Source organism: Dipteris shenzhenensis, chromosome 33 (assembly GCF_047967505.1).
Source record: "Dipteris shenzhenensis isolate YYH24624 ecotype China chromosome 33, Dip_SZ_1.0, whole genome shotgun sequence".
NCBI classification, from domain to species: domain Eukaryota; kingdom Viridiplantae; phylum Streptophyta; class Polypodiopsida; order Gleicheniales; family Dipteridaceae; genus Dipteris; species Dipteris shenzhenensis.
Window position 1 is genome coordinate 18,201,449 of NC_141628.1, and position 17,516 is coordinate 18,218,964.

At 43.3% G+C, this 17,516-nt stretch overlaps 1 protein-coding gene across 2 annotated transcripts; it reads right to left on the reverse strand.

Moving 5' to 3' along the window:
• Window positions 1-10,274: 10,274 nt before the first annotated feature.
• Window positions 10,275-17,013, reverse strand: LOC147879780 (stromal cell-derived factor 2-like protein). Of its 2 annotated transcripts, XM_087371943.1 has the most exons (7): window positions 16,606-17,013; window positions 16,129-16,269; window positions 15,669-15,809; window positions 11,516-11,565; window positions 11,236-11,365; window positions 10,971-11,084; window positions 10,275-10,837 (listed from the first exon to the last, which is right to left on the reverse strand). In XM_087371943.1, the coding sequence occupies exons 1-6, from the start codon at window positions 16,699-16,701 to the stop codon at window positions 10,995-10,997; spliced, it is 648 nt and encodes a 215-aa protein (XP_087228069.1). In that variant the 5' UTR covers window positions 16,702-17,013; the 3' UTR covers window positions 10,275-10,837; window positions 10,971-10,994. The 2 variants fall into 2 exon arrangements, with proteins under 2 accessions (XP_087228069.1, XP_087228068.1); XM_087371942.1 differs by having other exon boundaries at window positions 10,276-11,084; window positions 16,606-17,012.
• Window positions 17,014-17,516: the final 503 nt, after the last annotated feature.

A 17,516-nucleotide genomic window follows, 5' to 3' on the forward strand; every position in this document is an offset into this window, starting at 1 on the left:
GGATAAGGAGGTAGAAGCCTCACCCTCTTGCTTGAATGATTTGCCTCTCCCTTTTATAGAATTGATTTTGGCAATTTTGGCTAATAGAGTAGGACATTTAGGCTATGGATGCCTTGGTTTATGTTTCTTACATCCAAAACATTTACCCTCCTTAATTAGATTTTTCTTCTCATCATCACTCATGAAAGGAAATTGTATCCATCCAAGACGTGATTGGCTATTAACATTTTGTACAATAGCTTTCTTTTTTCTTTGTTGAAAGGCTTTCGAGGTTTCAATTTCCTCTTAGCAATCTCAACCAATTTAGTGAGGTCTTTCAAGGTAGTTGGGTTGAACATTTCAACCTCATACCTCACTTTTGAGGTTAGGGCTGCTAAATACATCTTCTTTTTATCATCCTCACTCTTCTCAGGTAACTCTAAAGAGAGTTTCTAGAACCTAGCTATAAATTCAGCGTTACTCTCGTTTTCGAATTGCTTGAACCTTTCCTCATGCCTTGAAGGCATGAAAGTGGCCTTCAGCTGCTCTACAAATTTGGACCATTGAAGAATAGGCTCTTTTCCCATTTGTGATAAGGACCACCACATCAAAGCATTCTTCTATAGATGCAGTGTGGCAAGAACAAGCTTCTCGTGGTCAGTCTTATCTTGATGGGCAAAATATAGCTCAAAATGGCGAATCCAATTGAGGATTTTATCCGCCTCTCTTACTCCATTATACTTTGGGAAATCTATTCTCTCTCAGGGTTGGAATTGAGCTCTCTTTGAGGGGGTACTTAAATCGTCATCCCCAAAATTTAGCACTCTCTTAGTCCCTAATTTTGTCATAATCGACTCGTCAATCATATGACTAAGCTGAGAAACCAGCTTTTCAACAGGGAACTCCTCTCTTCCTCTTGCACTTGGGTTATAATCCATGTGTACGGGATTTTGAGCTAAAGGTGTAAACTTAGCACCTTGTTCTTGGATGGACTCGTTTCTCCCTTCATTTCTGAAGGAAAACTCCCTATCAAGAGATTCTTGAAGGAGAGATGAAGGTAATTCTATATGGGGGTTATCATACGCAATATGTGTGTAACTCTCATCTACACTATCCTCTTCAGGAGGAGATGATAATGTTCTCTCCCTATCTCCTTCTGGTAGTGGAGGAAAAAGGACAAGTTCATTATTAAATATCCCTTCTCCGTTCATTCTTTCCTTTTAGTAATACAAGAGAGAAGATTTCTTGTTGTAATTTCAGAAAAGGGGTTTGTTTTATAGCAAAAGTAATTTAGTGTTGTAGAGTTCGTGGTACTTATCCGACTCCCCCTTCGCTTGTGTCGAAAAACCACTTCAATTGACCTCTTATTCCTTCTCTTTTAGCATTTATTCCTTGTTTTTATGCTGTAAACTGGTACACTCTGTTTGGATTACTTGTTTTGAGCAGATTGGTGCTCTAGATACCATTATAGGGGGTACTTGATGGGTGGATCACCCCCTTAAAATCTTGTTTCAATCCGACTTTCCGTTGGTGAGAACGGGGGGGTCTCTTTTCCTCACGGTTTAAGGGTTTTAAGGGTCTATTTGCACGGGGGAGTCACCCTGTTCCCCATCCAAAGACCAAAAAAATCAGAGAAACCCCTTGCTTCGAAGGTTCCAAATTATAGCCATTTTTGTAACCAAAATTCGGTGTCTTCTACAAAATCATACAAACCTTTCCTGCAACCTCGTTTTCCTGTTGGAATGTTTTGCAAGCCTTGGCCTTCACACAAGGTCCAATCAAATGACTGTTTTGCATACAGGCCACCATGTCCTCCTTCGCCCAGTATTGTTTCGTGACGCTGCTGCCCTACTTGCATGCGTCCCTCAAGTGCAAGTTTCCTTGCACTCCCCACCTTCACGTGAGCCTCTCTTCCCCGCAATCTTCTCGCACGCTCTCGTCTACTGCCCATGCCTCTGTTTTGCACGCTCTTCTTTTGTCCCAATCGTGGATTGTCACAGCTCTGATACCAAATGTGAAAAACCTGCCTTCTCAAGAATGCAAATATGTGCACTGCATGCAGAATTTAAATGCCAATTGGCCCTCCAATGGGGAAGAGTGTCCTCGTGAGAGTACTTGTTTCTATTTCGACCTACATGCAAGTTGTGTGAGAGATGGCGGATGAATGCAAGGTGAATGAAGAATGCTACGTGAGATTTACAATGAAAGGTAATACCCTTTCATTAATGTCCCTTGAGAACACTCAAGTTCCATCTTCCCGTTTCCACCTACCCTTATCCTATGACCCATGCATCTACCATTCAATGCACCTTAATGCACCCTTCCCTTACTATTGCCCCTAGGACCTAGATATGTGTGTGGCCTTAATGCACCCTTCCCTTCCTATTGCCCTCTAGGACCTAGACACATGTGTGCGCATTTTTATTAATAGAATAAGTTTCACATGTTCAAATTCGATGCCGTCTGAAGCAATGTCTCCAGCTTGACTGGTCCTATCTACTCAGATGATCCACCGCCATAACAAATCGGTTGGTGTCCATCATAAATACAAATACATGTTACACCATTGGCGTATAATATATAATAATGTTTTAAAGTCTACTAATCACGGATTAGTGATTTCTCTTGTCATGACAGTAACTACAGGTTTGAATGGACCCATGAAATCCAATCCCCATTTCTAGAATGGTCCACGAGATAACACCGATTGCCTCAGCATCTGATCCTCATCAAATGGTTGGCCCAATCTTTGGCACACATCGCACCACTATGTGAATCTTTAGGTGCCCTTATGCAGCATTGATCACCACAATCTAGCCTGCAGCACCTTCTTTGCTATAATTTCTCCTGCAAAGTGACATACTGCCACTCCTCCATGTTCTTTAGTGAGAAATGAATATTGTTTGTGCATAACGACACATCAGAGCAGCACATCCGCCGTCAAGTGTTGGTGGTAAGAGTTGACCAACAACTACCTCAAATCCGCTGCTCCGCAAAGCCAACCTCTTGCGCTAATCCCTTATTTTCATTGTTTTGATTGTACTTGAGTAGTAGAAGTCAGTCATGGAGCTCATGAGTGTCCTTATACTTTGCATTTAGAATGATGACTATGTGATTCTCTTTGACCATGATTGATGAGTACTTGAATTGTAAACATGACTAAGCCCGAGCAAGTAGAGAAGTTTGATGGAACTAGTTTCCATACTTGGCAAACAAAAGCTAAGTTTGTGCTTATGAAAAAGGGGATATGGAATGTTGTGAATGGAAAGGAAAAGAAGCCTACAAAAGAAGAAGCTAATTGGTTGATCAAAGACAAGAAGGCTCTTGCTATCATTGCTTTGGGATTAAGTGACTCATACATTCACCACATTGATGGCTTTGAAACTTCACATGAAGCTTGGGATACCATGACCATGGAGTTTCTAGATGGACCTGCTCCATGTTGCTACCTATAGCATTTGCCATGAAGACCGCACTAAGCTCCACATTGGGAAACTCATCTTCTAGGTCGGTTGCGGGCTCTCTAGACTCTAATCATGACAAATAACCCACTACCACATGTTGTGATCTTGGCCGATGCACCACTTCAAAACCAAACTCTTGCAGAAGTAGCATCCAACATGCCAGTCAGCTGGTAAGATTCTGCTGCTTGACCAGATAGAGCAATGTAGAGTAGTCCACATGGAACATGAATTGGCAACCCAAGAGAGAGTGGTGGAATATTTTCATTGAAAAGATCATCGCCAAGCCCTCACGTTCTATCACTAAGTAGTTCTTCTCCACTACAGAGAGTTTTTGGAGTGGCTTAATAGACGTGCCGGTACCAACGCACCATCTCTTCTTGCATCATAAAGAGCTGCCTAATGCCTTATCAAAAGCATCCACAAAGACATGGAACATTTGGTCCCAATTCAAAAGTACAAGATTTGGTGCCTTGGATAGTTGGACTTTGAGTTGGTAGTAGGATTTATCACATTCTTTTGACAAAAATAAAGGCCTTCGGCTCTACATGTGCCAAAGAATTTAACAAAAGGGCCATGTGAGCTAGGAACCACAGGTGTCGTCCGTGCTAGCAGATTTGGCCTAGGAACGTGAGCACTCCTTTGGGCTTGTCGGTGCAGGTGCTTGCGTGATCGCTGCCACCTTCTCAAAGTCTACCACGATGCTCTCCGCACTAATGACATGTCCCAGCAAGCAGCCACAAATCCACATTTCATCGAATTGAGACTAAAGGAGACTTCCTGACAGTGTTCAAAACACAACTGCAAGTGTTCCAAGTGATTCACCTGTTCTCCGAACACACTTTGGTCATCAAGAAATATCCACATGAACTTCATCGACAAAGTATGGCTCGAAAGTCTCCTGCATGGCTCTTTGAAATATGGATGGGGCGTTCCACAACCCAAGCCATATCATTGTACACACATACTACACACATACACTCCCCATGCAGTAATGAAAGTTGTTTTCGGTCGCGGTCTTCTAGTGCCATCGTGAATTGGTTGTATCCACTCTACCCATCCAAAACTAAGTAGACCTCATGCCCTGCCACATCATCTAAGATCGAGTCCATGTATGGTAGTGGCAATGGGTCTGGCATTGTTGCAGCATTCAACTTTCTATAGTCCATACAAGTCCGCAACTTCTTGTTCTTTTTGGGCACAATGATGATCGAGGAGATCCACTCTACATTCTCAATTAGCATGATGAACCCCACCTAAAGAAGGTGTTCCAATTCCGCCTTGACTTGTTTCACCACATGCGGGTTCATTCTGTATCATTGCATCTTGGTAGATGTGGCATCCTTCTCGAGGTTTACTCGATGTTGATAGAACTTTGGGTTGAGGCCCCGCATATCGAAATAGTCCCACACGAACACATTTGCCAATTCGATCAATAGATGACCAATACAACTGGAATTTCCTCATCTAGCAGAGTGCTAATCTTGATTGGTTTGGAGCTCCCATTGACTCCCAGAAAGACTATGTCGAGGACGTTCTCCTAGACACATGTGACTCCATTCATGCATTCCTTGAACTCTCTCTCTTGCTCAAACACATCTTGTAAATCCAAATCAGCCATGAGATGGGATCATTGATCGACACTAGTTGCGGTATAGGATTTGCCATTCTTGTAAAATGTTCTAGTAGCATGTACCACATGGAAATCTCTTCCACATCCACTATGGATAGAGGTGTGAGATCCAGATTGTGGCCTGCAGGAACTCCTCTTCCTCATCGTTATCATGTTTTTCCACCATGTTGATAGTCTCCGCCAACACAAGTCACACTACTCCGTCCACACCCATTGTAGTCCCATTGGAATGCGGACTTTTTTCTTTCATCTGTGCAATGACAATGTGTTGAGCTCCCAATTTTGCTTGACTCTGGCTTGCTAAAGCCAAGGTCTACCCAATAAAGAAATATATTTCGAACTAGGTGCCTCCATGTTGAGTACCACAAAAGAGACTACAAAGAAAATCCCCGTAACCTCCATCACCACGGCTTTAAGAATACCCAGTGGCCTCCCCCATGTCGCTAATCAACCATCCACACTAGAAATGGTGCTGGCTCCCATTCAGTACATCCCATCTCCTTGCAGGTCTTCAATGTGACGATATTTACTACAGACAAACCATCGATCAACACTTGTGAGAAACATTGACCTTGTGCTTTTGCGGCGGATATGACCAAATTCCACATGTCAATGAGTGGGACCGCTAGGGACGAGACTTGATGCGGCTTGAAATACATCCACCTTTAGTACTACAGTCTCACCCGTTAGTGATTGAATCAATAAGCACCTGAGAGAAATTTGAATCGACGCGTCCCAAAACGTCAAAAGGTATTCAGCTCCTAATTCATTGAACCTTGCGGCATCCATCACCAGTTGCTCTGTCACATCCAATTTGCAGATTGGTGCTGACGTCAAGGTGGCCTGTGGAGACTAGGATCCTTCCCCAATATGCACTAGTCCCTTTAATGCTTTATACTTTGACATCTTCGCAAATTGTACCTTGTGGATTGTCTCCGCAATTGGTTTCGATACTAGTGCTATGTTCGATGGAGCTACTTCCTTGTCCTAGTCCACCACTTGTCGTTGCACCACTTCTTGAACTGGTCACTAGAGTAGTGCGGTCTTCTTTGCAACTGAACCCCACACCACTTTTTGAGATCTCGTCACGACTCTTGATCTCTAGTGTGACTTCCAGGTCTTTGTCCACAATCTGGACCATAGAGATACTCGACATTTTTTTGGCCATCTTTGGCCTTTCCACCTTCTATCAATCGTACTCTTGAGCTTCCAGGCATTCATTCCACCAATGTCCCTCTCCCAAGCGGTAGAACAAGCAATTCTTTGATCGATTGCCGCCGCAACTACCACCTCCTCGTCCGCGGCCATGACCTCCACCGCTACCACCTCTAGATGGAGAGTGCTCTTGAGGCTCCACTGTCCATTGTAATGAAGTTTGTTGTTGTGTGCATATTTTCCATACAGATTGCACACCATTTTTCATTCAAAGCACATTCAGTCGCCAAATGGCCAAGATTCCAACAATTGATGCCAGAGTTCCATCCTTCCTTTCCCCAGGGAGTGTCCTCTGGATGCCGCAAAGCTCCCTTTTCCTCCCTTGGAAGTCTTCTTGGGCTTCTTCTCTTCCTCAGCTCGTGACTCCTCACTATTGTCTTCATTGGAACTCTCATCCAAGCTCTCTTCTTTGGACTCTTCATCACTCGCTTTGTGCTTCTTTTTTAGATCTCTTTTCTATTTTACCTTTTCCTTTAGAGGACTTGTTATGTTTAGTCGTTCGTCCTTGAAGTGCTTCGCCCACACGGATCACTTGCGCCACCACATCATTTAGCGGCATGGTTACTTTATCTGCTATTGCCACCACCGTTTGCACATCTTTTGCCAGTCCAACAATGAAGTATCCATTCAAGCACTTCTGCTGGCAGGTTGCTGGGCTACAGGGACTTGTTGCAAGAGTTGTAATAATTGAGCCACACAGAATTTGTAATTCTTCCAGAGTCTGCGAAATCATTCTCTCTTTACGAAACCGCCTCAAGAGTGTGATTCTAAAAGCATTGTAGGATGCAAGGTAGTCTAAAGAGTACTTTACCAGCCATTGTGATGCCTTCCTCCCCAGGGTTGACTCAAATATAGCATCCTCTTGCATACATCCAACACTCTCGGCATGTTGCAGAAACTTGGTATATGTGACATTCGCTACCGCCGCCATTGGAACTACAATTGCAACCATAGCCGCAGCTAGTCTGCCACATGCTGTTGAAGATTACAGATTTTGGAATAGTCCTCTTGCCGTCGACCATGCTTGCCTCATAATGGGTGAGGAACGTTCACCCAGTATCCTCTGCCCAGCAAGAATGGGACACAGATCAGAAACAGAACTGGAATGTTGTCTTGCGCTGCCCGGAGTGATCTCACAACTTCTTGTGGGATTCTCCAGCTCCTACTAGGCATCACCATGCTCCAGCGTGCTTCCAACTAGGTTCTTTGGCTCTTGCTGGCCATCTCCCTATTCGAGGGGATCTCCACCAGTGGAAATGTACCTTCTAGGCTATGAGGTTGTCGCGTTGTTGGAACCATTGGTTCCAGAGGTCCTTGCAACCGTGTTTGCATGCATACTTCTATTCATATCTGGCAGAAGACCTAACCAACATTGGATTTCTACATGCAAGTGCCAAATCTGCCGAACACATGCTGGACAGGAAAAAATCCTCAAACAAAGCGATTGGTCTTGATGGAAAACATCTCAGCTTGCACGTCACGGATCACCTATCGCTTGTGGGAGATGCTCCCTTGAATCTCCTACCACGAAAATCGGAGGTCTCGATAGATATCGGGGGCATTGACGAGTCTACATGGGAATACACACACACCCCCCACATGTGCAAGATTGAGAATATTTTGGTCACCAATGTGTAACACCGTTATATATTGGATAGAGACAATACAGGAAACATAGTCATGCAACTAAGGGAATACACAAAGAATAGACAAAAGGTGACAAACACGACTTTGTGAATTGTGATGCATGAATAGATTGATTCTTTTAATCAAAGACATGGGTCTCATGAATACAAGAGTCTGGTTACAACCGTCATACCCGCCCATGGCAATTGCGGGTACTTGCACCCCGCACTACATCCGTGTATTATCTTAATTAATGCCTTAATAGTGGAAGTGTGAAGTGTTACTTTTGCATTCATAAATGGTTAAGGGGGGGTGTTAGTTTTGTGTGCTTATTATGTGACTCTATGGAAGGGTAAAATAAGACGAGAGGGAAGGAAAGGGGGGGAAGGGGCGGGGGGCTTGTCGAGGGCTCTTTTAGTAAAACTTGTGCACATAAATAGGATAATGGAGATGGGTGAGAGAGTGTCTATGTGGGGGCAAGTGGGCAAGGGGGAGGGGAAGGGGGGTAATTGAGTGACATAAGCAATGAATGTTGGAGGTGGTGGACTCATCCCTCATTGGCATTGGAGCATGGTTCATTTGAGGGGGCCGCACCCATTTGACATGTAATTTGATGGGAGAAATCCCATAATCATATGTGTGTATTGGGAGGCATTGGATATAAAGGCCTCATTTGCCCACTATCTCTCATCCCTCCCAAGATCTTATGGGAGGAGAGAGGGGCATTGCATGGCTAGGGCACAGGGCTTGGGAGCCCTCATACTCGCTGCACACATTACACACTCTGTGCACTTACATGGTATCAGAGCACACTACTCTTTGCGAACCTATGCAATCACGAGTTACTGCGCTAACAACACATGGCGGCTCTAGTAGATTATCGAGATTGTTTGGTGGTGGAGTTGGCACGACTCGTGGCAAAATTTAGGTGTCCTTGTACCTAGATTTTGGCAACAACTCCTACTCCTTCACATGCATGTTACCTCATGTGGGCTTTGGCGGCTAGCTACCCATGGCATATGGTCTTTTTTTTATCAATGCAAACTCTGGGTGCCTGTACCCCGTGTGGTTTGTCTCGCGTGGTCTTGTTTGGTTTGACCAACCTCAATTTGGTTGTGAAATGACTTTGTTTGATCAACTGCACTTCGGGGTTTGTCCACAGAGGAGTGTTGGAGGTGGTGGCCTCACCCCTAATTGGCTTTGGAGCATGGTTCATTAGAGGGGGGCGGTGCTCATTTGACACTTGGATTTGATAAGGGCAATCCCATAATCATGTGTGTATTGGGGGGGACTTGGATATAAAGGCCTCATTTGCTCCCTCTCTCATCCCTCCCGATATTTTTTGGGAGAGGAGAGGAGCATTGTATGGCTAGGGGCTTGGGACCCCCCCATACCCGATGCACACGTGGCGTGCTCTGCGTGTCTACAATGAGGTCATTTCCTATGCCACATGTCCCTCACCTATGAGTCTAAATGAGTTAAAATATAAGGCTTATGCCTACAATGTAGGCCATGTAGTGAATGCCATGTGCCCCCAAAATCATGTCGAGGGTGTAGGCTCCCCATCCCGCCCCATAGCCATGCTTAGAGCTCCATAGCCTCTCAAAAAGCCCAAGGAGGACATGACTATGGAGGACTCAAGGATTTTCTATACTCTCGTATGTCTGTTAGTAGTGCACCACTTTGTATTACACGAGGCCACCTCCAACAACCCTTGTGGACGAACCCCAAAGCACCGTTAAATGTGATGGCCAAATCAAACGCTAGCACAAAAACCAAGGTGAGTGGACAAACTGCATGGTGGTCAACAAACCAAAGCTAGCATCAAAATCCACATCCACCAAATGTAGACAACCAGTCGGTGGTGCATGCAATCGCTACACTAGAAAGTTGCATTGAAAATTTTATTACATTCACAACATTCCATGCCGAAGTCACACTTAATGCTTGAATTGCAATAGCTTCATAGCATGCACCTATCTTGTCCAAAGAGGCTCTACTACCACATGTCAACATCACAAGCGATAGTGCCAAAATAGGCTTTGATACCACTATAGGCCATGCAATGAATGCCATGTGTCCTCGGAATCACACCATGTGTCAAATCCCTAGGTCTAAAAATCAGCAAAAAAAAAAATTGCTATTTGTGTGTGAGCGCGCTTGGGTGCGCTATATATATGTGTGTGGGGGGGGAGAGAGAGAGAGAGAGAGAGAGAGAGAGAGAGAGAGAGAGAGAGAGAGTCTGTAGCAAATTATTACTTTTACAACAAAAAAAAGTGTAGCGAATTATGAAGCCATACTATCTTTCAATTTCAACTTCAAATAAATTAGTACTGTAGCTTATTCATTATGAAGGAGAATATAAAGTGCCCTTAATCAAGCAAAACTAACTTCCAAATGTAATGAGAAGTAGTTCAGCTAACACATTACATTGTATTTCAGGTACATCACCTCCAAACGGCTACGTATTGATATACAATTTTCCAAAATTTTGACCAAGGACAGTACTCTTGTCTCATTCCCCTTACCTCTAGACAGATTGATGATTTTTCAAAATTTCGACCTGAGGACAGTTCTCTTACCTCATTCCTCTCCTATGGAAGACTTTAAGCCATCACATCTGCACATTACGTTTTTACTGATATTAACGTGATTCTTCTCTCGATGCCAGGAAGTCAACATCTTTGAACCGTAACAAATGTAAGTATTCTACGCCATGCTCAATTTCAGAATGTGTAAATAAGTGCAATATATTGGGCTTCATTGAGGCCCATTTGACCAAATGGGCCCCAAAATAAACCACTTAGTAAACCCAAAACTGGAATTCCTTATCGTAAGTTGCATTGCTTAAAGACTACCATCAGCTTTTGAACGTGGCTGCTTGTTCATGGCCATGCATCACATTTCGTAAGATGTTTGCTAGCTGGTGTGTAAGGCAGAGAATAAAAAGTATTACTGGAGCAGTCATTTGACATACTGCACTAGTGCAATAGGCTAATGGCACCTTATGGCTTGCTTGGCTTAGTCGAAGATGAAAAAAACTTCCAATGTTTTACCTCGATCACACATGCCTCAACACCTTAAGACGTGGACTCTTGGTTTGCAGGTAAGTAGACTCCTTCAGCTGCTATCCATAAATTGTCAGCTGTTCGCTTTTTGACACCGCATACCTGCATTAGACAACAGATATGCAGGCATTATGTGGCTTATCCAGGAGAAGATACATGTACAAGAAGGATGTTTGGATACAGACATAATATCAAAAAGAATAAAAGCATGCCATCTTCATGCGGAAGCTCCATCCAACATTATCCATCATACCTCCTGTTGACCAACTGCTATTCTCGCATACTTCTTGTCATGGCTGTGAAGAAAACCCCCCGTGTCAACATGATGAAATCTGACCTTCTGATCCCTGGTCCAAACCTTGCCCTTGCCTTCAATCTCCAACCTAGTTTGAGTAAATATATGTGAGATTACCATTCAAAACAGCAGAACATGCCACTTGCACTCTCTTGAATGAGACATTGACTTGAGTCCAAGGCAGCTAAATGTTCAAAAAGAAAGCTACAATCAGAACACAAGAGAAAAGGTTGCATACATCCAAAGGTCCCCCGTATCGGTTTTCTGCTCTCCACCAAAGCAGCTCACCTGATACATATTTAACAACCCCGTAAATCGGACAAGCAAACTACCTTAACTTTCAAGGAGAGCATGAAAGAGGCAAAATGGGCATCCCCGCAAACTCCACTCATACTTTCTTACATTGATCAATCAAAGCCAACACATTTGCCAAAGAGCTACCTGTAAAAACATAATCAGGCATTCCATCCAGCAGAAAATACTAATGCATGCTTGCAGCTCTTCTGCTTCAAGTGCAAATTTGAGACCATGCGTGGCACCATAGATAGCCCACAGTGTGGATGCTGATGATATGTGAAAGGAAAAGTAAACTAGAGTTCCCAGGAAATACAAAGAGAAACCTCATCCTGGGAAATCTAAACATCATCTACAAGTCCTCAGTCGTAAAATGCCTTCCAACTTCCAACCTTTAAACAAATAAAGACAGAGACAGAGAGAAGATAAAGAACTGACATGAAATGATTGTACTAAAGCCCGCTCAAGTCCCTACAGGATCTACGTGACTGGAAACCACTACCACAGAGAGTACACAGAGAGCGAGAGAAGGGGGGGGGGGGGGGGAGGGGAGAGAGAGAGAGAGAGAGAGACTCAAAGGGGTGCTGGATACCAAGGCCTAGGGACTAGGCTGGACGTTTACACAAGAGGAAGAATGGGTGCCCCCCTCATCCTATGCCAGTTACTGACATGCAACCAACCACCTCTCAAGCTGAATCCAGATGGGAGAGGAGCCTCCCCTGTAAACCTACTTGTGGCCACAGGTGCAATACAACTTAAAGCTTTTCCCACGATATGTTCATATCTCTCTGCCCGCCCAACTACAAGCCCAGCCCTGAGACAATTTTAGACAGGAGGCAAAGAGACTCTGAAAAATCAGTATATCACATTGAAGAGCCCTGACATACGGATCACAGCCTTGGGTGTGAAATCCCAGTGATATTTTGCCTTTCAAGAATGATAAGGCATCGCAGTAGTTTTTACACATGTACTGAATCGTGTGTGTAAGCGTGCACATGTGTGTGTGCGCGCATACGCGAGTGCCAAGTTTCAAGAATTATCTTTCATGCCACTATGTTTAGCACAAAGATAGACTTGTGCATGCATGCATGCATGCGTGTGTCTCAGGACATTCATTTCCGTAGGATTTTCTGTGTCCTATTTACATAACCAACAACTTCAGAGCACTTGGTGCAGTCAAGAGGCTTAATAAGAACATAATGACTTTACTTCGCTCTAAATCTGTAAGTTTCAATTCAAGTGCCTGATCAACATGAGTCCAAAGCCAACATTTTTTAAAAATGCCAACAAAAATCACATACTAAGAAAACAATTGAATGTACAACTACAAAATCTAAATTACTTCATTTTAAATCACATTGCTCTTACCTTCCTAAAAGTAGTAACAAGAAACCCCTAACTTGACCTAATCCAATCTAACTAACACTAACCTAACACAACCCAACGAAAATAACCCACTATGGCTAACTAACCCTAAGTTAACTAACCGACACTAACCAAATACCCAACCTTAACCTTTATAAGGATGATAAAAATAGTCTTGGATCATGAAACTAGAATTAATCCTAACCATGAGCGCTTCAAATTAACAAGACCTAACACTATTCTTTGAAGGAAAGGAACACCTTCCTACAATATTTCACGACTTCTGTCTAACGACAAGTCGGGGACCTTCAAATACCATTTTCTTTTTAGTTCTTAGGTTTGTACTATTTTTGGAGGCTATTGGCTGCTTTGTTTTTTGAGGCTATTGGCTCTCACGTACCTGCTTTGTTTACTTGTGTTTGTCTTTTTGCTTGTGTTGGTGTTGGCCTTGGTGTGTTTGCGTTGGTTTAATTTTTTTTTCTTGGTTAATACCAGCATCAGTGTATCTTTTATCTTAATAACTAACCTAACTGAACTCTCTCTCTCTCTCTCTCTCTCCCTCCCTCTCTCTCTCTCTCTCTCTCATTTCATAGGGAGGCCGCCTTTCCTAGGGCCTTACCCTTGGCAATACAGTTCAGTGTGTTACCAAGCTGTAAATATTCCAAGTAGAGTACAAAGTTTACCATTTATTTGATAATAATTAAAGAGTTCTTCATTTGTGTTTAATTATCGTCAAACAGTTCTTTTAAGTGGTCAAAGCATTGACTTCGGTCAAAAAAACTTGGCTTTAGTCAAAGCCCCTTAATTATAGTCAAAGAGGGTTGACCTCGGTCAACCGGATAATGTTTGGCATGTGCTTTGACTTGCTTGGTGGGGACGCCCACAAAGACTATGATTAATCTAGAGATTATTCTTGCATGCAAAAGCTAACAGTTAATGGGTACCATGGTGGTGTGCTTCAATAACTTAGTGCAGGTACCAAGAGGGGTTAAAGTGGCCTATTTTTAAGAGCTAAGGCTGCTTACCAATAGAGGTCTACATCAGCATGTGACCTAGAGCTTAGAAGTCTCCACAGCTTTGACTTGCTTGGTGGGGACTCCCATGATTAATCTAGAGATTATTATTGCATGCAAAAGCTAATGGTTAATGGGTGCCATGGTGGTGTGCTTCGATAACTTATTGCAGGTACCAAGAGGGGTTAAAGTGGTCTATTTTTAAGGGCTAAGGCTGCTTACCAATAGAGTTCTACATCAGCATGTGAACTAGAGCTTAGAAGTCTCCAATCTTTTTGGCATGTAATTAGAGATAGCTAGAAAAATGACACATGGCACTTGCCATGAGAAGGGAGCTGGTCTACCATTGTATTCTGTTTATTCTCACGTTTGAAATTCAGCCTGTGAGCTGCAGACCTGGAACTCTGTAAATCTTTCATTGTGAAATAAAGAACCCATGGGGGCTCCAGGCCAATTTTGGCCTGGGCCCGTGTGTGCCCGTGTGTGTGTGTGTGTGTGTGTGTGTGTGTCTCCGTGCGTGCGCGAGAGAGAGAGAGAGAGAGAGTTTATGAGAGAAAGTAAGAGAGAGGCTGAAGGAAATCGTGGTTGTATTCTCACGGACAAAATAACAGTTGACAGAATTGCTTTTTTCATATTATAGTGCCTCTTTCAGCTGGAAGGAAACCAATCTTGATCTGACAGAGATATACATAGCTCTAGCAATCAACTGAGACCTTTGCAGCTGCTTCTACAGGCTGAAATCGACTATATCGCCATGCCACCTTTAAACCTTCAAGACTGACACTCTCACTCTCTTTTTCTATATATCATGTCTTTTTCCTATTTTGTATGGAGGGCTTAAGGCGTGAGGCTGCAAGCATGAGTTTAAAGCTGAAATGGAAAGTTTAGACTTGTAAAAAAGATAGGCCAGCAAAGCATCTTTGCCTCCTTTGTCGACAGACACGTTGGTAGTTTCTGCCATATTTCCAACAAACACAGGTAACATAGACAACGAACAAGGGCAGGGGCAGGAGACAATGGGAGACTAAAGTGGTTAAAACAAGGAGGGATAGAAGCAACACACTGATGAGAAATGGAAGATGGACACAGAAAACATAGGGTTGATAAACTAACAGAAGCAAGACACCAAAATGAAGGACAAATGAGTAGACAAACAGGAACTAGATGCAAACAGAAAACAGAAGACAAAGGGCACCTGCAAGGTTCAAAAAAAAAGGGAGGTGTGTGTAGTGCGCTCAGTTGCATGAAAGAACAGAAAAAACACTTACTTGTCACTTAGAACAGAAAATAAAAGAAAGATTCTCCAGCTCAAAACCCTAGTCTTCTTAGAATCTTAAGCATCAATATTACAGCCATACATTCAACCAGACAAAATCAAGATTGAACAAAATCCTTCATTACAATGACGCAATAATACACACGACTCAATTGTATATGAAACCATCTTTTGTTGCATGAACGAAAATTTTACATACAATTATACACTAGTATGTGACATTTTGTACGGCCTGTATCTATACTACTACTGCATGTGATTTTGCTGATTAAAAAGGATATCGACTAGCAATTACACACTAGTATGTGACATTTTGTACGGCCTGTATCGATACTACTACTGCATGTGATTTTGCTGATTAAAAAGAATATCTACTAGCAATGGAACTAGATACGCTTTCAATATCAAGAATTTGTAAAAAGAACTGTAGCAGTAAAAATTACCTCTAAATTCCCTGAAATGGGTGATTGATGCAAATGACTATGCAACCACTTCCGTGTCCGCATATGCTGCAACCTGATGACTGAACCATCAGGAATTGTGTCACCTTGTTGAGCAGAGGAGTCTTCTGGACCTTTGACAATCTGGTCATCATAAGACCAAGATGTAAGATCTATTTTTGGATTGGATAGACAAGTACAACAGAAGTGAAACTGGAACAATAAGACTTCGAATGGAATCTATGGAGCATATTAAGGACTCCTGGACCTTTGATTATTCCAACTATATGTGGTTAACTGACATACAAAAAAACTCATCTTCTCAGTTGAGAACTTGTTTTTTCAGGCATAAAACCAATTGTTTTCCTAAGTGTTTCCTCTTATGTACGAAATAATATTTCCGTAGAAGCTCTCCAACGAACCATCGCGACCAGAGAAAGAGCGAGCTTGCAATTATTCGTACCCAGTAACTGTTGGAGTCCTCTACTCCTCCAAAACTGGTAACCGATTGCTGACCGCTGCCAGATCCATATGGTACATCGTGGGAATGCAACCTGAATTTGCTACGCTCATGCATCAGCTTCACTAAGCTTCCATAAGTGACCTGGACATAGAATTGAGTATAAATAGTAAAACAGAACACAAGTTTGCAAACACAAAAATTAAACTGCTTGGAAATGGCATCAGTAAATACGTTGATTCTCTGTGTGCCATCTTAGATTCTGTATGCAGCATATTCTCGATCGAATAAATGCCTTACTAGAGAGATTGCTCGGTAACAGGGTATAACGTTGTGTTCAATCAAAGCTTCCCAGAAAGCTGTTACTTCCCACATTGCTCATAACACAAGACCGGGAAATTACAAACGTTCTTTGCTATGGAAGAAAGGATGGCAATTGCTTGAAAAAATCATATGGGCAATTGCATGAAAGAAACCTACCTCACTACCTTCCGCCGGAGCGGAGGTAGAGGCTGAGGAAGACAAATCAACGCGGAGGCCGACCCAAAGGAAAGCGAGGACGAACAAGAGGGCCATGGAGAGGGCTAAGAAGAGGAACCAGAAATTGGGGAGAGAGGGTTTTTTGTTGGGGCGAGGGGGAGGTTTGAGGGAGCGAGGAGGGAGGGGGGGGAAAGAGGAAGGGGATCGGGAGGCTCTGGAGCGGAGGGAAGGGGAGGAGAAAGCTCCGGGCTCCAGAGGAGCCGGGGGTCGGGGGGCCAGGACGACAGAAAAGGCAGATTAGGGCTTCAGAATACTACGATGGAGCAGAGGAGGCAACAGAACCACCATAGCCGTCGAGCTCTCAGAGCTTTTTTTTTTGAGAGAAGCTGATGATGAAGAAGAAGGTGATGACACATTTTTGTAAAGGACCATGAAGCCGTCTCTGCCAACACACATCGGCCAATCACCCGACTCCACGTCATCGTTCCTGCCACGTGCCTCCGTTTCATTCGATGCCGGCTTCAGTTCCTTTTTTTTCGCACGCACGGGGACTGTTTCAGTACGTGTGTGAGCCTCTCTCTCTCTAGACAGACTCTCTCTCTCTCTCTCTCTCAATTGTCTCTTCTTCTTCTTCTTCTTCTTCTCAATTCTTCGTCTTAGCTTGCAATTCGCCCCCTTTTCCGCCAAGCACACCACATGAATGAAATTCAGAGCGTCGACACGTGCACACACACATACATATACATATATTTTATTGTGTGTATCGCCACCGCTCGTTTTGCTACTACAAGCAAAACTAGTTGGTTAGTGTTGTGATCTTGTCGTTGTGTGTGATCGACTTCAAATGTGTCCTTGGAATTGTTCCCCACCAAGTAAAAAGACCCTCTCTCTCTCTCTCTCTCTCTCTAATG